At 36.4% G+C, this 20,523-nt stretch overlaps 4 protein-coding genes and 1 long non-coding RNA gene across 6 annotated transcripts in view; 2 read left to right on the top strand and 3 right to left on the bottom strand.

Annotated features, from left to right (window-relative positions):
* LOC149479773 (uncharacterized) overlaps positions 1 to 1,718 on the top strand; it is a 43,908-nt gene extending 42,190 nt beyond the window's left edge. For both annotated transcript variants that reach the window (XM_089707436.1, XM_089707435.1), the window contains exons 2-3: positions 228 to 288; positions 547 to 1,718. In XM_089707436.1, coding sequence (XP_089563562.1) covers positions 228 to 288; positions 547 to 947 — 462 coding nt within the window. In that variant the 3' untranslated portion in view covers positions 948 to 1,718. The remainder of the gene's footprint in view (positions 1 to 227; positions 289 to 546) is intronic.
* A 1,163-nt stretch (positions 1,719 to 2,881) lies between these two features.
* On the bottom strand, positions 2,882 to 7,717 carry LOC149479771 (uncharacterized). The gene is made up of 4 exons (XR_016317151.1): positions 6,764 to 7,717; positions 5,893 to 6,636; positions 3,088 to 3,274; positions 2,882 to 2,994 (listed from the first exon to the last, which is right to left on the bottom strand). It is a non-coding gene; the product is annotated as an uncharacterized LOC149479771 (long non-coding RNA).
* LOC149479772 (uncharacterized) lies at positions 3,565 to 4,981 on the bottom strand. The gene has a single exon (XM_089707372.1). It carries the CDS (start codon positions 4,881 to 4,883, stop codon positions 3,738 to 3,740), a length of 1,146 nt encoding a protein of 381 aa, XP_089563498.1. The 5' UTR covers positions 4,884 to 4,981; the 3' UTR covers positions 3,565 to 3,737.
* Positions 7,718 to 9,996: 2,279 nt separating the features above from the next.
* Positions 9,997 to 11,160, bottom strand: LOC149479770 (uncharacterized). Its single transcript, XM_089707637.1, has 4 exons — positions 11,096 to 11,160; positions 10,518 to 10,647; positions 10,254 to 10,335; positions 9,997 to 10,082 (listed from the first exon to the last, which is right to left on the bottom strand). The coding sequence occupies exons 1-4, from the start codon at positions 11,158 to 11,160 to the stop codon at positions 9,997 to 9,999; spliced, it is 363 nt and encodes a 120-aa protein (XP_089563763.1).
* A 1,846-nt stretch (positions 11,161 to 13,006) lies between these two features.
* On the top strand, positions 13,007 to 15,103 carry LOC149479769 (uncharacterized). Its single transcript, XM_089707332.1, has 3 exons — positions 13,007 to 13,514; positions 13,661 to 13,918; positions 14,336 to 15,103. Exons 1-3 carry the CDS (start codon positions 13,494 to 13,496, stop codon positions 14,744 to 14,746), a joined length of 690 nt encoding a protein of 229 aa, XP_089563458.1. The 5' UTR covers positions 13,007 to 13,493; the 3' UTR covers positions 14,747 to 15,103.
* Positions 15,104 to 20,523: the final 5,420 nt, after the last annotated feature.

The raw sequence follows: 20,523 nt of genomic DNA, 5'->3' as shown, positions 1-20,523 counted from the left end.
CTTTTTTTTCAAACATCTGTTTTCCCATAGAATCAGAAGTCAATATTTTACCAAGAATTATTAAAAATAACATAATGAATTTTAAATTTATTATCATTTCTGTAAGGCCTTACTTATGTTAGGCCCAGTTTCGCTATTCTCCTTTGCTTTTTTCTCCTTTTGCGAGTCCGACTCGCACTTGATTGGTTTTAATTACAATTAAATAAATGTTATGAATTAAATTACAGAATGTCAGAGAAGACCCTGGCTCGCAATTAATACAAGTAAACCAAAGGGAAAATGAAGACTGTAAGTTATATTTTTTTATGAAGTGCTACCAAAAGATGTGAATATCTAAGGGTTATCAAATTATAGCTTATTAAAAACATTTATGTGAAAGATCTATTTCTTGCAGTAATTATAGAAAACAATTTGCTGCCAAACAGTTTTACCCGCATGGGAATTTGTTGGTCCCATAGGGAAAGTTGTTTAGTTTGTTGATCTAAACTACCTCTCAAAGTAGTATTCACTATTTTTGTTACATCCATATATTTTTTCTATTTAAAGGGAACGTGCCAGGGTCTAGCAGCCAGCCCCCTATTTTCGAGCCAGCAAACCTGCCACCACCACCACCTGCTACCCCACCAACGCCAATCCGAAGCAAAAGCAAATCAGAAGACAATCCTAGAAGTCCTAGAACACCCCGCAGACGAAGACACCCACGACCACCGGTGGGTGCTTCACCTAGAAGACGAACTCCCGCCATTTTACAATCAGCGTTAGCAAGAGAAGCATTTGCTAACTCTGATCGTAAATGGCGGGGGTTTAATAAAGAGAAGCAGAGAAGAAACTATGAAATTGATAAAGAACGCCTAAGACTAAGAGAAATTGAACTACAACAGCAAGCAAGATGGCAAGAACTGTTTGCTCAATTAGTCTTAGAAAAAATAGGTAACAAAAAAGAATAAATAAATGGTTTTTCAGTTTCCATTGCCTTTTATTTCCACACTAAAAATTAAAATTGTATTAGTACTAATTACATAATCTTATCTAATATCAAATTTTGAATTTGAATATATCAAATAACCTAAATATTCCTTAAATTTATCAAATTAACTGCGCTCAACAAATCTTCTGGCAAGTTGATCTCGCATTGCGCTTCCTATAATCAAATCTCCTCCTTCTACAACAGCATCATGCCGCACAAATGTATCTGTAAAATAATATTATATTTTCGGTAAGTACCTACTTCATCAATAGTAGCAAAAGCTATATTCAACCGACTTAAAAAGGAGGAGGTTCTCAATTTGACTGTATTTTTTAAGTCTGTTACGCGATATCTCCGTTAACTGTGAACCGATTTTGATGGTTCTTTTTTTGTTTGGTAGGTCATACTTCAGAGGTGGTTAGCGTTTTTGATTATTATTTTAGAGTACCAAAACATACCATCATCATCATCACTGCCAAGATCATCATCTGGATCAGGCACGTTGTGATGCAGAGCGAAATTGTGAAGTACACAGCAGGCTGTTATTAACTGAGCACATTTGTCCAGTTTGTAATGTGGAGGCCTATATTTGATGCAGCAACGCCACCGGTTTTTCAATCGACCGAATGTATTCTCAATGACTACAAGGGCTTTGCTGTGCTTCTTATTGTACAATTCTTGTACAGAGCCAGGAGATGCATCTGTGTAGGGTGTCATAATCCATGGCCGCTGTGAACCAGAATCACCTGCAGGCTGCAAGAAAAAGTACACATTAGGTATCTCAGACTGATAATTTGATAGTAGTATATTTTTATTTATTTATTTATATATACTATATATAGATATAACTTAGTAGTAAAGATAGTAGATAACCAAAGACAAACAATTTAAACAATTTATTTATTTGTTAACATGGCGGTCTGGTCATTGGCATTTATTTGTTAAGCATTTGGAACTTCCCTTTGTTATATTTAAACCTGTAGTAGGGAAGTTTCTTCTTGCTCAGTTAAATATAGCTACATGCTAACAATACAACAATACAAAATTTACTTAATTTAATACTAAGAAATAAATATTATATACATATATATATAAACAAAATCATGTTAATTTTAATGCTCTTTTACAACAGCAAATCTTCCACATCATCATATGTGATAGTTTTAAGCCAATTATGCACTGTTTTTTACAGTCTGCAAAGGACATTGTGTATATATTTAAAGTTCTATTTATTTTATTATATAATTAAATTGATTGGGAATAAAATTGTCTGGAGCCAAATAATGTTGTATTATTAATTATTTGTGGTAGAACGGAAATAGACAATCTTATAATTCATATCAATTGTTACCTACCCAAAAGCCATGCAAGTTCATTTTCTCTATGCAATGCTTGCATGTAGGTATTAATATTGCTGTTTTCCCAAATAAATGCATCGTGAGTTGCTCCTCCGAATTTGGGATTAACAGCTATTATTCTGCAGTTAGAGCTAGCACGCACGAGCAACTTTGTCTCCGCAACTATTTTGTCTCTCCGATCAATTGTATGGGGAGTTGCGTCGCTACGTGCGCGCACTTTTATACTAGCCCATGGGTGGAGAGACAAAATAGTTGCGGAGACAAAATAGTTGCGGAGACAAAGTTGCTCGTGCGCGCTAGCTCTTAGCATCACAAACCTGAAAGATAAACTCAAACTTTTATTTATTCAATGAGACTTCTTGTAAAAGCACTTTTGAATCGTCATTACATTTTTTAACATTTATCACCGATTTGAAAAGTAGTATCTATGGAGAAGAACTGGAAACTTCATAGTTGCTCTTTTAAAAAATTATAACAATTTAATAAAATATTTATACATAATAGAACAGTAACATTTAAATTATAATAATTACCATTTGAAGAATGATAATTTTTTCTATAAAAATATAAATGCTCTACATCTTTTTTTGGCTTAAAAATTTTAAACACAACATTTGACAACCATCTATACTACCTATCACTCCTGGAAATCCATATAAAGCATAGAATCTGAAAAATAAAACATTAAGTGAATACTCTTTGGGGATACTTAAAGACACATGAGTATGTATATAAAATGTTAATATGTAATTATTTAATTACCTATGTTTAATCTGATCTCTCACAAGGTGTGATGCTGGAAATTTTATGTATCTCCTCAAAATGTTTGGGTGTGTTAATGCTGTGGTTACTTCGTTAATACACTCATTGTTTCTTGGGAGCAATGATTAGCCTCTCCAATAGTACATTGGTAACCTCCCTTAGCATAAAAAAGGAGTGCACACAGTACCTAGAATTGATAATCAAGTGAGGTATGAACAAATTATTATCAAATTATTCACAGTTTTTCCAGTAGCGTATGAAAAATGTAGTATATTGATTATGTTTTTCTTTCGTTTATGTTTAATTGTATAAGTGTTATTAATGTGAATGTCGTGTACACCTATAATTGATTATAGGTGATTAGATACAATAGATTACATTAGATACAATTAATTAGATAATAAATAAATAAATAAATAAAATTGTTTTATTTCAGGAAATATCCCTTCCCATATGCAAGTTACAAATTACAATTTTTATTTTTTTTATTTTTTTTTTTTTTTATTTATTTATTTATTTCAGGTAACAGACAATAAATTGTACAGACCCATATTATAAATACCTTACAGACTAACATACATATAATAATTTAAAACTAAACTAAATTAATACAAAACTAAGAATATATTAAGCACTACACTATACACAATTCACGGCACTGGCGGTGTCATATTGCGCTGAACGGGCTTTGGCTGGGTGTTGCGAAGCCGCCCGCGAAACCGCCGGAACACAACACCACGGGGCCAGAACTCCTCGCTCATGAAGGTCGACAGCTGCTCGCTCGGTACACGCACAACAAATGAATTAAAATTCAAATTGTTGCGCGGCTCCAGGCGCTGGACCCTCACGATAAACTTGGTCTTCACCCGCACATACTCCACTACATCAGAAGCTTGGGTAGAGTGGTGCAGGCGGGACACGTACAGCTGCGTCGTCGGTATGGCGGGCCGCAGCAGGTGGTTGTTACCGGTCGGGGCGGTACCGCACTTGTTGGAGGAGGGCTTCTTTTTCTTCTTCCTTTTCTCTACCTTTGTAAAGCCTTCCTCATCGAGTGGATGACTATTCGCGCTCGACAAGGGTGCCGCACGGCGCGGGGAGTCCCTGTGCTTAACGGGATCTCCATCTCGGGTGATATCTTGCCGCTTTACGGGAGGCTTGGCGGCAGCGGCCGCGTAACCAGCCGGTGTCGGGTTGGCTACACGTGGCGGGCTCTCCGGGGGAGGCGCGGGTCGGGCGGGGCGCGGCGTGACGCGGTCGACGGCCGGCGGCGTCGTCAAATTCGCTGACTCAAAAGTCTCACGTTGCGCTCCACGACGTGTGTTCACATTTGAAACCTCCGTTGACCTACATAATGAAATTGAATCGCGCAGGGCGACGACCTCATTACGCAGCTCGTTGATGGTGGATTGGGAAGCTCCAAATTTGAACTCCATCTCCTTTAGGGCCGTCCTTAAAGAAGTGATATCCTTAAGAAGGCGGGTGACGTCGACGTGGTCGAATGTGACGGGAGGCAGCTTACGCAAATCCTTCGCCACGAAAGTCGGCACGTCGTCCGGATCGGTCTCCTTGAACACCTTGATGATGTCCCGTAGACTTCTCTCTCCCTTCTCGTCCCTCCTGCGAGACGGCATCCTGTCGGCCATATTCAATGCCGAAAAGAGAAGTGATTTGGCGTCACGAATCTCTTCCTCCGTAAAATTGCTCGTGCAAATTTGTTCTATGCTAACTTCATCCATGACATCCAGCTGATTCTGCAGGAATGCCAGGACTTCATTAGGCACAAGCGTAGCGCTCATTGTTACGAGCGAAAACTTCGATAATAAAAAATATTAATTATTTATTATGCATATTCTGCACAGCGCAATGCGTCCGCTTTGGAGCGCGCATTGCACTAGACAATGTGTGGTGCAAAGTTCATTCACCACATCATGCCAGGGACAAACCCATAAAGCCAAGAAAAAACCACAAATGATGCTCCAACCGTCCAAAACTTCCCTTCCCCCACCTTAGCCCCCCTTAACCTTAACCCCAGCATAACATGACGAATGAACCCTGCACCAGTACAAAATTAAAGGATTGTCATAATAGTTAGAGACAGCCACCAGAATACTATTACCGGAGCGTCTCATTCTCTCCCAAAAATTTGCGATTCGAGATCTCATTATGGCCATGAAATCCGGGACCCTCGTCTCCAAAAACATGCCAGATGCACTACAGAACCTGGGCAGTTTCATAAAGAGTCTGTATGCGTTATTATACTGCACTCTCAATGAAGAAATCGCTTTATTTGTGAAGTTACACCACAATTGACACGTATAAAATATACATGCACATGGAATATGTTTTAAATAACAATTTTTTAACGTCAGTAGTGCACCTGGCAAATCTTCGCGCCAGCATGTTGCTCCGGACTGCAAGGGCCCTGCGCTCTCTTTCTATATCTGAATCGTCTTTTAGATCCCCCGTCAAAATGTGACCCAAATATTTAAATTGTTCCACGATTTTAACAGGAGAACCATTCAAAAATAACCCAGGTATTCTCTCCGGTCCCTGTCCATATCTAAATACCATCAATTCGGTCTTTATAGCGTTATACTTCAAGCCGTGAGAATTAGCATAATTCTCACAAATTGAGAGTAATTTTCTCAGACCCTTAATTGAAGGGCTCAGCAGATAATGTCTTCTTATAATATAATCTTCTTATATATATTATATAATGTAATGTGTATTTATTGTTGTGTGTTCCATAAATAAATAAATTATCTAAGGGCTGACTTGAGACAAAATAACTTAAATTTTACTTACTTTTGCTTCAAGGGAAGTCCTTTGCGTAGATTTCAGGCTCGTATGTTGACGCAAAAGCTCACACAAATCAAGAAAAGCCACTTTTGAGAGTCGATAAAGTTTAACAAATCACGTTTCACGTTTAACACGGCAAACCAGTTCCCACTACCACTTTTGTTTTGGTAGGATCCAATGACACGGATGTTTCATCCAAATTCCATATTTTATGAGGTTTGTTGTGCAGATTTAGCCTTGTGAGTTCCTCTTCTAATGAATTAAAATATGCATGCAAAGGGATCTGTCATTTTTTTTCTTAAATATTCAACAGGCTGAGGTTTTTTCACCGATAACTTGTGCCTTTTGCGAAATGCGACAAACCAATCATCTCCCGGTCTATCATTTTTAAATGGAGTTTGGATTCCATTACTTTTTATAAATTCAGCAACAAAATCCAAAACTTCTTCTTTAGATAGACCCCAGCCCCATTTCTCAAGAACTCGGAGACAATTTGCCAGACTGGCCTCTGAACTAGCTTCAATCACTGGTGGTCTACCCAAGGTCTGACTCAAGACTCCTGTTCGTTCACGCACTCTGTCATTTAGAGTAGAAGTTGGTATGCCATATAATTGAGAAGCAGCAAATTGGTAAGTTCTTTATTTCTTACCCTTCTTATAGCAGTTTCTAAGTCTTCTTTAGTGTATGATGTAGCTCGATTCGACTTTCTTATATATTTTGAAGGCATTTTTCATTTAAGTAACATTCTACCTAAAACAAGAAAATCTTTCTCTTTCATTATTCCATTGCTAAAAAGATAATTTGGTTATAAGACTTTATCTAAAGGACTAGATTAATTTTGCAGAGATATTAATTTAACATTTTAATATGTCCTTACCGTAATCGTACTGAAAGACCGCCAACGTTGGCAACGTATGAATGTAGTATGCGCGTGCGGTTATTGAACCTCAGGCGAACCTCCTGCTTGCGGCTAGTCCGGCCTTGTACCTGCACGATTATAACAACACCAAAGTGAATAAAGTTTGAGAGCCACTGCTACGTCATCGGGTAATACGATCTTACCCGATCGGGTCGAACATCGGATCTCAGTAAATTTGCATCCTAGAATAATTTCAAATCAACGAATCAAGTCATTATGTAACAAAACAGTATTTTAATATAGTTTTAAAAACAAAATAGACCAACTTCTTACCAAATAACCATCTAAAAATTTTCGGTGAAAGACCGGATCTCCAAAAACTATCAGAAATATGCACTTTTTTTGTAAAACGTCTTCACGCACTACCGTTCCGTCAGACCGCTTGTCTCAGACTAGTGAGGGGGGCGAGGTGAATTCGCACTACGAGTAGTGTTGCCAGAAATAAAAAATTATTCTCCGTTCGCTTAAAATTGCATTCATACGATCTTATCCCAGATCCGAACTTACCCGGGTAGGTATACCTAATTGCTTGCATCAATCTCCTGAAACCAATACCTTCCACAAAGTGGAAAGATAAATCCTGAACAGCAATCATCTCGCCAATTAATTTGTCAATCATTACAGATTTCGGATTAATTTTGTCAAATATTTATCTTTTTGCAGTGTCTCCTCTATTGATAATTGCTTTTGGACTTGCTCTATTGGTGTAAGTACTTTATCTAAAACAAAGATAAGTACTTATTTTACTAGGCAGTCACACAAAATAAATTACTTTGCCATACAAAGAAATGTAAATACTTAATTATGTTATTTTACTCTACGGGTAACATACTCTGCTACAGAACCCTAAATACTATATAAAAGTAAAATTTACTTATTAATTAATTAATAGGTACTTTTTATAAATTCAATCTAACTGTAACTACCTAAAAAAGGACTAGTTTAAACGAGACAAGATTTGTAATTTGTAGGTAAGTTATATATGTAACGAATCCCAAAAATTACTGGGCCGATTTATAATTAAATATTTCACCATAGAATACAATATTATCCCTGATTACCATAAACATAGGCTAAATAGATTCAGGTATTTAAGTATCTCAGAAGCATTTACGCGAGCGGCGAAGCCGCTGGCTGAAAGTTAGTCAGGGTAATAATTTTTTACAAATTAGGTAGGTATGGCATTTACTTACATTCTTTAATAGAACTTGAAGCTTGATTTTCGGTTTCATTTTCGGTTTTACCTTCAAATGATTTTTAAGTGATGTATTGCGTGTTTCTTACCATTCGGGTGGATTTGTAGCAGGACAGCTCCGTAGCCAACGCTGCTGGCGTCTGTATGGACTTCTGTGGGATACCTAGGGTTAAGAATGGCTAAAACTGGTTCACTTGTCAAGTACCTGATCAAATCTTGACGGACGCATTCATGTTTTGGAGTCCATGAAAATTCAGAGCCCATTCGGGTGAGTTGGGCGATAATAGCGGTCTTGGTAGCGTATCCCTTCACGTAACGTCGGAAGTAACCAGCAAGGCCTAATAGCTGCCTTACCTGCTTGACGTTTTCTGGAGGACTCGTGTTGACTAAGGCTTCGAACTTCCGTGGGCTCGGCCTCACCTGACCCTTACTAATAACCTTGCCAAAATACTCTACCTCAGCAACTAGGAACGAGCACTTTCTTAAGTTGATAGAGAAACCTACATCTGGAAGAGTTCCTAGCACCCTACGGAGCAGTTCGATGCCTTCCTCAACGCTGTCACTTAGTAGCAGCACATCGTACAGCGGCGCTACGGGACCGATTGCGACGGCGGTGGGAACGTGGTACAGTGTCACGAGATTACCACACATAAATTATTTGAACTTGAATTGAATTTGAATATAATGCTACCACCCACAAATAAACGCATAGGCATAAGTATAAAATTATTCTTTTTTATATGCCAAATACACCCACATAATTTTTACAGATTTGTGATCACAACTTAAGAATACTCAATGTCAACGCCAGATATGGAGGATCTTCACATGATTCTTTTATTTGGGCATCCAGCCAAGTAGAATAATACATGCGAGTACTTCATCAAAGTCGTGAACAAACTTGGTTGTTGGGTAAGAAATTAATGTACTTTTTTATGGACTGTATTAGTGTGAATATGAGAACACAAAATGTAAAAATATATCACAATTTGTTTTAGGCGATTCTGGGTACCCACAGAGAGCCTGGCTTATGACGCCTATATTAAATGCTGCACCTGGTTCACGCGAAGAAGTATACACCACGCGTCATGTCCAAGCCAGGAATTGTATTGAGCGTTGCTTTGGCTTGCTGAAAGCTCGTTGGCGGTGTTTACTTAAATAAAATAAAAATAAATAAAATAAAAATAAATAAAATAAATCTTTATTTCACCTTTTGGATATACAGTATTGGTTATGAGGCTCTGGCTCTCTTGCTAGGCATAGCTTGTGTTAAGAAAGCCAGTCCCTTCCCTTAATACATTGTGTTCTTGATAAAGGTAAAAATAAAAAGAAAATTTATACAAAGGCAAAAATAAAAATAAATGGGGGGATAGCCAACCCAATGAATGTGTGGTGTGTGTGTTTGTGAGCTTAAGCACCGAACACTTCATTATCATCCATATGTTGCGAATAAAATTGTACATGCATGTTGTGTTCTGCACAACATTGCACTGGCTAATCACTTACAACAACCAAGTGATGCCATAGAGCAACTAGATGATAATAATAATGATTTTGGTGCAGAAGTTGAATCTTCGATTTCCTGCAATCAAGACGAGCTGATGCGTGGTAGAGCAATGCTTAACGGATTGATAAGAAAAATGTAATTCGGGTTCATTCTCATATTTTATCAAAAATAAAATGTTATATAAAACTATTTCAATTGTAGTAGACCTTTATCCAAATGTATATATGATATTGTGATTGTTTATAATAAGCTTCCCTCGTTATTGCAACCAAGTTGCCTAGGTTGTAAGCTCTCATTTGAGTACTAAAAAAATGTAACACACTATTGAGCAATAAATAATTGAATTGATAAGAAAATGACATGTTGTAAAAAATCTAGTTTCATTGAAACCACTTTTATGCAGTATGGATAGGAATTAAAACAAATATTTTTTAAATAGATTTTATTATTTTAAGAAAATAAAAACATGAGTTAATGAAAATACAAATTTTATAGAACAATGAAACAGTATTTATCATCAGAGCACTGATGTTGCAGCCTAAGTGTGGCTGGTAGTCTTGGTGGTGATGGTGTTACTGTAAATTAAAAAGAAAATGCTTAGTACTCTTCCATCATAGGCAGAGTAAAATGAAATATATTAATCATTTACATTAAGTTGGCTAATAGCTACTTTATAATACTGCATAAGGCAAATAGGCATAAGGCCACATTTTCATTGTTTGCAATGTATGAAAAAAATATCTTACTGTGTATGTCATCCTGAATCCGTAATATTATTTCACTCCGAACACCCTCAGTGATTGGTTCTTCACTTTTTTGTGATGGTATCTGAAAAAATAAATATTTAGGGTTTCAATCATTTTCATATCTACTTTCGTTCAGATAAATATCAGTTAAAATGCACAACTTTTTATTTTATTATTATTATTATTAACTTTTAACTAAAAAAAAAAAAAATTAACACAAACATGACACTTTGAAGGAAGCACTGCGGTGATATTGATACTGACATTAAAACCCTGCTCCTGTATTCCGGCCTGACCAATTACAGCGGACACTCCTATAATTGCTAACACCCGTTCCTCTAAAGCAGTTAAAGTACTTCTGGGACCACCACCAGTTCCACTTGCATGGCGCCTTTATCAACATGTACTTTTTCTTGGTTTTTGTTTTCCAATCAGCCCACACCTGAAATATTTATTATTTATTGTTTATTGGTTATTTGTCCAGAAATATTTATTGTTAAGAAAGCAGTAGCAAACACAAATCAATCCATGTAAAAACTAGTGCAACCTGTAAATCACAGTGCTATATTAACTTAATTTTTTCCATTTATCCTGCGTTTTCTCAACACCACCACCAATAGAATTAAGTAGGGAAGTTAACTCTTGCCATAGCCTGTCCCCTCTCAATCGACCTTGGGAACCCACCTGGGGCCTCGATAAGTCACCGTGCCTGTAACATAAACAAACGAAATAACACAAAGCCACTCTTAGTTATGATTTTGGTTAAAAGCGCCATTGTTTATTTAATAGAGAACCAAGTGGTTTGGTACAAAAAGCAGTGATTCTGTGGTACTTTAACTCACGTTTCCATAAATTCTATAAGAACACCAAATTGTTCTGGGCTAGCTCTTAATCTTGCCGCTTCCATTGCTAAAAAAAGACGATAATATAAGTAATTGTTGGTTGGTTGGTGGTACATACACGACACAACATTACTTGCAAACATAACTTGCAAATATGCGCTTGTTTTGCAGCACTTCCCATTGCAAAATAGAAAGTTGTTCACACGAATATCACATTCACTAGTCAAAAGTCCTTTTACAGTGAGTTTTTACAACTTTAAAAACTTTTTGGGTAAAAACTACGACGAGAACTTTATAACGCTCGCGCTCATATTTAACCCTTAAATGCATGAATTTTTTTATAAAATTGAAAAAATACATTACATTTGAGATAATGTGTAGATTCATGGAAAAATAGTAAAAAAAAATCCGTATAAATATTTTAGTATATTTTTTATTAAAAAAGGTATGTTTCAAAAATGAAACACTATGCATTAGGGATCTAAAATATAGTAAGTTTCAAAGTATAATATTTTCGGTGTGTTTATGTCGTATATACACATCAATTATTGTGAAATAAGGAAAAACAGTTAGAATATTTTTTTTGAGCATAGGTACACATTGCATTTGGTGCATTTTATAAAGCTCAAAAGTTTACATCCAGGAAATTGACAACGTTTTCTTGAATCTGTTCTTACAAGCTCGTGGCCAACTCTATCAAGTCGAACGTCTTTGGTAGGCATAGAAGGTAAGTTAGCTGTCCTTTTCTTTTTACAAATAGCTTCTTCCAGACTTGAGCTTGGTCTTCCTCTCTTACTCTCTCTGTGTGTTAAATATTTTGTCAACGTTTCAGCCAAGTCACTGCGAAACTCTCCCAAATCCATAAGGCTTTTAGGGTTTCTTGGATACGTTTTGAATTTGGTTTCCAAACACTTCTGCCATTTTGCACAATACAATATATTCTTTATTTTCGGAAAATCTTATATATAAAAATGAATCGCAAAATGTGTTGGTAAACGCATAACTCGAGAACGGCTGAACCGATTTCGATAATTCTTTTTTTATTATATTCCTTGAAGTACGAGGATGGTTTTTATGTAGAGAAAACGTAAACATGTACCACGGGCGAAGCCGGGGCGGACCGCTAGTATTTAATAAATACGCAACAACATTAACTTAAATATTCGAAGCGACGAAATTTTTTTTACACATTTGCCATATTGTCAAACCGAGAGTTGCGTTTGCGTTGAGTTTATAATTTTATTATGGTGACTACCCATTATCAGGGAGTGTGACTTTTTAATGATTGGCTCAGATACTTAATTTATTTAGCATAAATAATAATTGTCTCATCCAACAATGCTTCTGAAATTTGAAACAAAAATTATGTGAGGCATGAGAAAAGACATACCTACGAAAGGCTTAGAATTGATATTCTTGGATACGTTTTGAAAATTATATTATTGTAGCTTTCTACCTGCTGTAATGTAAGTGTTACTAGCTGAGCTTCACCCGCGTGCGTGGCTCTGCTCCTGTTGGTCGTAGCTAGATATATATCCTATAATAGCCTTCCTCGATAAATGGGCTACCTAACACCGATAATTTTTCAAATCGGAATTTTTTATAATGTCGTGTATAATTGTTTGGTGATTCTTGGATTGAACGTGGATTTAGTGATGTAAAATTATATTTATACGGTGCTTCATCTTCGCTGTCGTTTGGTGGACGATGAATTTGAGCATCGTGATAAATCAAGTTTGTGATGGATTGTGAAGATTCTTGAGTCAGGTCTTGATTGTTGGTCGTTTCGAGGCACTGTAGACTCGGCTGTAGATGGCCGTGGGTTTTTTATCATAGAAGGCGTTTGCAAAGTTTGTTTTTGTATCTGGTGTGGTTCCCTTATAATATGTCCTTCCATCGTTAGCTTTAGATTTACGGCCGCTTTCAATATTCGATCGTGAATCTTAGATTTCTATTGATCCAGATTTTATCCGATCCGTCGATTGATGTTGAATCTGCATTTCAATAAGCCGATCTCGTCTCCAAATCCATTAGAAAAAAGGGATTGGTCATAAATTTGCGCCCTCCTTAACGTTTTGTTTTACGCATTTGCAGTAAAAGAACATCAGCAATTGTTAATGAGTAAAATGGTGTTTGCTTTCTTATAGCTAATCTATTTTATGTATAATCACAAGAAATTGCATACACAGTAATAATAATAATTGATTGCAAAGTTGCAGCGGTAAAGTACTATAACGTTAACGTTAGATTAGTAACATACGTTTTGTTGAAGAGGAACGGAACGTCAGTCAATCGCAAACGTCAGTCAGTCAGTTTGACATTGGCAAAATTAACTTAAATTATATTATTATAGTCTCAAGTTTGTTTGTTCCTTGGAAAGAAGAAAGTTAAATAAAAAATGGAGTCAGAGGCAGAAACTGTAAGTAAATAATTATACTAAATATACGTGCAATAAACATTCACGTCCACAAATGTATAATTTTCTATGTAAAAGATAAACGCGTGGCGCGGTATTTCGCGCCATTTCGTACAAAACTTACTAAGTTTTATTTTATTTGTTTGTAGAGTAAAACTAAACCTCTTTCGAAGGAAGAGACGAAAGGGCTGCTCTCCTTAATTGAGGGGAGCAAGATATTGTATAACAAGAAGACCAATGCCACCAGTAATAAAATGAAGATAGAAGAATGGACACGGATTGCAGGGGTCTTCAATGCAAATATAGGCACCTGTCGCCGTACACCACAACAACTGCGTCTTAAGTGGGAAAACTTGAAAAAGAATTCGCGAAAGCGCATTGGTCTCATGCGGATGGAACGGATAAAGGTAAATTAAGTTTAAAATAGATAAACCCTAAAAATACAAAACTTGGACTAGCCTTGCCTGCTTGTTAGTCTAATAACTAGACTAGTGGTTGTAAGCGACTGCTGAGCATGAGGTATTAGTCAGTATTTTCAGGTTGGGCAGTGTTTTTAAGTTTTAACATTAGGAATTTCTCAGTAGCTGCCCGGAGTCTGGATATGTGCCCGGTAGATGGCAATAGGCTTGCCTTAAAACATAACTGGCAAAATGTGGGTGTGCCAGGGTGTGCTACCGCTGCTCAACCTGTTGGGGAATACAGGGCATGATGTTATGTTATATTTTACTTATAGTTAAGTAGGTACTGTAAATGGTAGTCCAGAACATGTTGATGAGGAATTTTTTTAAATATATAATTAATGATTATGTCAAATTATGTTCCAGACTGGAGGTGGGCCACCAGGGTACTTTCCTCCAGATGAGATCCTGGACAGGGTAGCAGCATTACTGGGCAGCACTGGAGAGGGTCTCACAGTGAGGTTTGGTGGTGATGCTGAGCCCCAACTTATTGGTGATAGTGATGGTGATGGGAGTGTTGGGACAGCTTATATTGTGCCAGCTGATCATCCAATGCTATTGATTGACACTCCATTGCCTGTGGAAAATCCTACGCCGTCCATGGATTATACATCTGTGTCCATGGGCAATGAAGTGCCAGCCAATGGCATTGGGGATGAGTTGGTGTCGCTGGGTACGCCCAATATCCATTCCATTGAAAAAAGGAATTTCAAAACTAGTGGTAATATCCTATTACATAATAATAATGTGATACTTTGCATGTTTGTTACACAATAATGCTTTATTGGCTCAACCAATATGGATAAAATTTTGGCACACAGGTAGACTATGACCTGGAACATATATGTTAGGTACCTACATGAAGATTGTGAAGATGAATAAACATTAAAGTTTGTGAGGATGGATATTTGATACTTTTCCATGCAAAAACTACTAAAAGAATTTTGATGAAATTTTAAACATTATGTTTTCCTATATTTAATGCATTTTTGTTTTACAGGTGGTGTTAAGCGGAAGCTACTGAAGCCAGACAACGGGTGTCAAGCTCGAAACAAGGCATTGGCAGAGTATTATAACATTAAAAAACAAATGTTAGAAACTAAAATGAGAGAGAAGAATGAAACTTTATTATTACAGAATAAAAACTTAACGCTAGTAAATGAAAAATTAGAGTTAGAAAATGAAAAATTAAAATTAGAAATAAGGAAGCAGTGTTGCCAACAGAACTGGCCCTAATGTCGCCGTTTTTCATGCATGAAGTAGCCTAATATCGCCGAATTTCAGTTGTAGTAGCCTAAAGTAGCCCAAACACCAAAATATCAATATGAATAAAATAAAATGTAGTTTTCATCAATTTATCTATACTTACTAATATTATAAAGCTGAAGAGTTTGTTTGTTTGAACGCGCTTATCTCAGAAACTACTGGTCCTATTTGAAAAATTCTTTCGGTGTTAGATAGCCCATTCATCGAGGAAGGCTATAGGCTATATATCATCACGCTAAAGCCTAACACTAACAGGAGCGGAGCCACGGGGGTGAAACCGCGGAGCGCAGCTAGTTTATAATATGTTCCAGTGTGATAAATAGACATAAGCCATCTTTAGAACACACTATGAGCGTGGCGTTACTCCCGTTCAACGCGTACCGGCCGCGGCCACAGACATGCAGACATGCCACAGAGCAAGAATTAATATAGGTAGTACCAGCCGGCCGTCCGCGTCACTGAGCGCGACCGCAGTATTACGATAATGTATATTGTAATACTGTGGCGCGAGTTCATTTTAAGCTTAAGTTCATTTTTTATCCGAACCGCGAGGGACTGGACTGCTTCCTGTGTTCTGTGTTCCCCGACGAGTACAATAAGGGGGTCTTGAAGTGAAGAGTGAAGGTACCTTCTAGGGAAGCGCGTTCCATCTCAGACCACAACTCAGCTTAACATCAGGCGAGGTTGTGGTCAAGCGCTTCCCTAGTCCCAATAAAAAAAAAGCTGTATTTAGAGCAATTTAAAAAAAAATCTACAAAAAATATGCGTGTTTGAGTGGAAAGTTTTTCAGCCAAGTACTAGTAAATTAATCGGTTAATTGAAATACAACGTCAAAATAGACGGGAGTCAAATAATTTTACCAAGAAAATTTTACTATTATCTGGCGTCTGCGTTAGAGCTAGCGCGCACGAGCAACTTTGTCTCCGCAACTATTTTGTCTCTCGCATCAATTTGTATGGGGAGTTGCGTCGCTACGTGCCCGCACTTTCATACTAGCCCATAGGTGGGAGAGACAAAATAGTTGCGGAGACAAAATAGTTGCGGAGACAAAGTTGCTCGTGCGCGCTCTGTCTAAAGCTTCGACCATAAATTCCAAAAACGGCCTTTGTCCAATTCTAGGATATGAACTCTTTTATTGAAATGAACGTTAACATTTTAAAAACTACATAATTTTTTTTATTTTTGAAGTGAAACTTCTTTATCGGGGTTGGAAAAAAATTTAGTGTAACATTTTTTCGTTACGCGTGACATTTTTCCGTTACGCGCCATCTTTTTCTTATCCCTACCACGCGTGATTCGACGTATTTCTGTAAAGTTGCATATAGTAAATTATTTTTTGAAAAATAAGGTCATAAAGAAGTTTCACTTCTTACGTGTGTACACTAGTACACGCACACATTTTTTTTAATTTGTTTATATAATAGACCTAACATGTACCATTTGTTTATATTAGGCCATCATTTTAAACGACGTATAATCTAGTTTCAAAATGAGTTAGTAAAAGTGAAGTCGAGGGCATAAATTTGTGGTAATAGAATTAAATTTCCAGATAATCTGTCCAGAAAAAGTACAATTAAGTATTTTTTTTTTATTATATTTAATTATAATAATAATAACCGTGCGGCGTGACCTGTCCCGATAAAAACGTTCTATTTAAAATCTATATTTTTTTCTAACCCCGATAAAGAAGTTTCACTTCAAAAATTTTTCCCTAGAGTAGCCTAATCGGCGACCAGTCGCCTTTTAGATTTTTTCGTCGCCGATTCTCGTTCTGAGTAGCCTAAATGGCGAAAATTCGCCTACGTTGGCAACACTGTAAGGAAGCTGAAGGGTGAGGATTTTTAAAATTATATAATTTCGTGTAAATATATTTTATGTAGGTATGTAACTAAATAAACTATTTTGAAAAATTAATGTTTTATTGAAATTATCATTGTTTAATAATTTGAAGCTAATAAAAGGTATGATAATAAAGACAAAATGTTAATGATAAAAATCTAATCAAAGGAATTTACAAATTATCTCAAGACAGACTATTCATATTTTTGTAAAATAAATAGGTAGGTAATAAGTTTTAAAAATAATTAGAAATCAGTCCTTGTCTATTTCTGATATCATTTTCAATACTGTCCGAATTCTCTGATATCACAGTAGTTTCATTATCGTCTGGCATTTCTACTTCAGGGGGTACTTCTTCAATGTTATAATTTCTGCAGATATTGTGAAGAACAGCTGTAGCAATTATAACTGTTTGTATGTTATATAATGACAACCGCATGGTCAAGGATATTACTGGGAAGCGACGTTTCCAGACTCCAAATGTCCTAAACAAACAAATACATTTTTTTATAAACTTGGTTAATAAAAAGTAAATGAATAGGTAGGTACTTAATTTTTATAATCTCTAGTATAGTGAAAGCTTTATAAAATGGTGATTTTACCTTTCAATTGTGTTTCTAGTTTTTATCTGGGCCTCATTGTAGTTTATTTCCTGGGCAGTTGCTGGGTTTAACAAAGGTGTGAGCAAGTAAGGCCGGTTTGGATAGGCACTGTCCCCGAGCAACCAGCGATTTCCTAGAATACCATCTTCACACTGGGCTGTAATAAGAGTTAGATACATTAGAAATTCATATTATTTTAAATATTAATAACATTTAAAAGGGCAATAAACCCAATATTACTTACCTTTTAATACTGACTGATTAAAAATTGTAGCATCATGAGCAGAACCAGGCCACCGAGCAACAACATTCATTAATTTAAGGTCTGCATCACAAACGGCTTGGACATTGATTGAAAAGTATCCTTTCCTATTTCTATATTCCTCTCCTATTGTTGAACCTGAAATACATAATATTTTATTTTATTTGTTGTAGCAAATGTATGGCAACTTTCTAAACAAATAGTAATTAAGTAAATTGCAAATTTTTTATTGATAACAAATCAGTACTTGTATACCTACATGGAGACTGAATGTGTACATGTGTACAGTCAATAGCACCACATACTCTAGGAAATTGAGCTATGTTATAAAATTTATCTGTAGTTCTAGAATGCAGAAAAATATATTTGTTATACAATCTAGCGATAGCAGCAGATATATCTGCCACTATTCTACAAGCTGATGATAAGGATACTCCAGCAAAGTCGGCCACTGAATTAAGCATTGTACCCAATGCATAAAATCGAAGTGCCAATAAAAGTTGATGCAATGGTGGTATACCATTATTCCTGAAAATGATAGGTACTTTAGTTATGTATCCAATTTTTAGGTTATGTTTATATACATTTTGAAGCAATTTGAGCAAACAAATAAATTTCTTACCGTCTTGATTTCACTTTGATATAGGGCATTATTTCATTAAAGACAGATTCTACTGAGGCTTTGTTCATTCTGAATCTGAATGTAAACTCTGCGTCAGTTAAACTTGCCATGAAGTTTATTCGTCGAAAAGTTTTTGAGGACACAGCTCTCTCTTGTTCGCTGTCGCTACTATCCCAATCCGACAGCTGAGCTAATAATTCAAGATCACTATCACTATCACTTGAAAATATTTCCATTTTCACGCCTTTTATCAATACAATCGGTCAAAATTGGAGGATCACAAATAAAGATCTATAACGTTCAAAAATCGATTTGTCAAAATCAGAGATCGGTTAAAGAAAACACCATACTCTCACTTTCATACAAATACCAATCTAAAAACCCGATCGGCCCTCCCAAAGATGGATTAAAAAAAAAGATCGAGTTAGCGATCCATCGATCGGTTATTGAAATACTAAAAGTAGAAAATGGATTGAAATATCAATCTCGACCAGCAAATTAGGGATTGAGATTCAATATAGAAAGCGGCCGTTAGATAGTGCATAAGTGACAGGGGTACTCGTTGCTTGATCGCGGTTTTGTTTATTTTTTTTTTATAGAATTCAATATATCCGTTTGTAAATCAATTTTCTCGCTCTCAGACATATCGTTTAAATATGGAACAAAGGATATAAAGAATTTATTGTCAGGAGATGTGTGCCTTTCTGGCTTTTTCAATTCTTCAATTATTTGCGATTCAATATTTTATAATTTTTTTGACGACATTTTACGAACGATTTGTGTCGTCATCAATACAGTCTGTTTTATTATTATTTTAAGGGCCCGTTTCACAATCGCTAAGTAAAGTTCTAAGTAAGCTACTTCGAACATAACTGCTCAGTAAACAACTTAATTGCGTTTCACAATCCCACAGTAAGGTTAATCACCACTTTATGTGATCAGTAAATTAATCATCGGATGGACTGACAAGTAGCCGTTTACTGGACAAGTAAATTCGACAAATGTTATAACCTCAAATGCGCTTCGAAATCCGCATTTAATTAAAGTGGTGCCTATCAATTGTATTTCGTTTTAAAATGGATATTTTTGATATTATTGAAGACGAATTCGATGAATTTTTTGATCGGGTGACGGGACCGCGTAGAGAACCATTATTTCGAAATCGTTCAAATAATATGGAAAAATATGACGATACTGATTTCAAGATAGGATTTCGACTCTCTAAGGCGATTAACACACGGTACCGCGTACCGCGGCGGTTGGCAGTGAATCCCTACGAGGTACGGACCGTTCGACCGCGCGGTCGGGCGGTGTATGTGTGTTTGGTATCAACGGATTTAATAGAAGCCAATGCAACTTGAGAACCGCTTCACCGCCAACCGCGGCGGTACGCGGTACCTGTGTTAATCGCCTTAAGTAGCTGTGAATTATGTTTTTTCTCTAATACATGACAAAATAACTGCCCCTACGTCGAGGAAAGTTTTTATCTATCTATATTTATTTATACATCTAAACTTCAGTGCTTTGCCTGTGTTATGCACCTACCTTGTCTAATGTATTGTGTCCTTGTTCCAGGAATTATGCAATTACGCCTATGGATCGTCTTTTATTAACATTGAGATATTATGCAACAGGAAGTTTCCTTACCGTAGTAGTTGACTTCACTGGTGTAAGCAAGGCTTCTGCTAGTCGCATTGTTAAGTTAGTTTCATATGCGATTGCGCGACTACGATTACAATTTATAAAATTTCCTACAAACACGAATCACCTGCAGCAAGAGTTTTATGATATCGCAAGAATTCCCAAAGTAATAGCCGCTATTGATTGTACACACATACCTATTAAATCTCCAGGTAAGAATCAATTTTTGTATTTAGTTATAGTTCAAATGGGTTTGACGCACTTCTCAACTTGTACACCATGCTCAAATGGTGAACTTAGCAACTTGTACACTTCTCAAATG

Source organism: Colias philodice, chromosome 19 (genome assembly GCF_061535455.1).
Source record: "Colias philodice isolate Cphi_HAF_F1 chromosome 19, ilColPhil1 Martin Lab GWU primary, whole genome shotgun sequence".
In the NCBI taxonomy this organism is placed as follows: Eukaryota; Metazoa; Arthropoda; class Insecta; order Lepidoptera; family Pieridae; genus Colias; species Colias philodice.
Note: the sequence above shows the minus strand (reverse complement) of the source record. Positions and strands in the feature narration are given on the sequence as shown.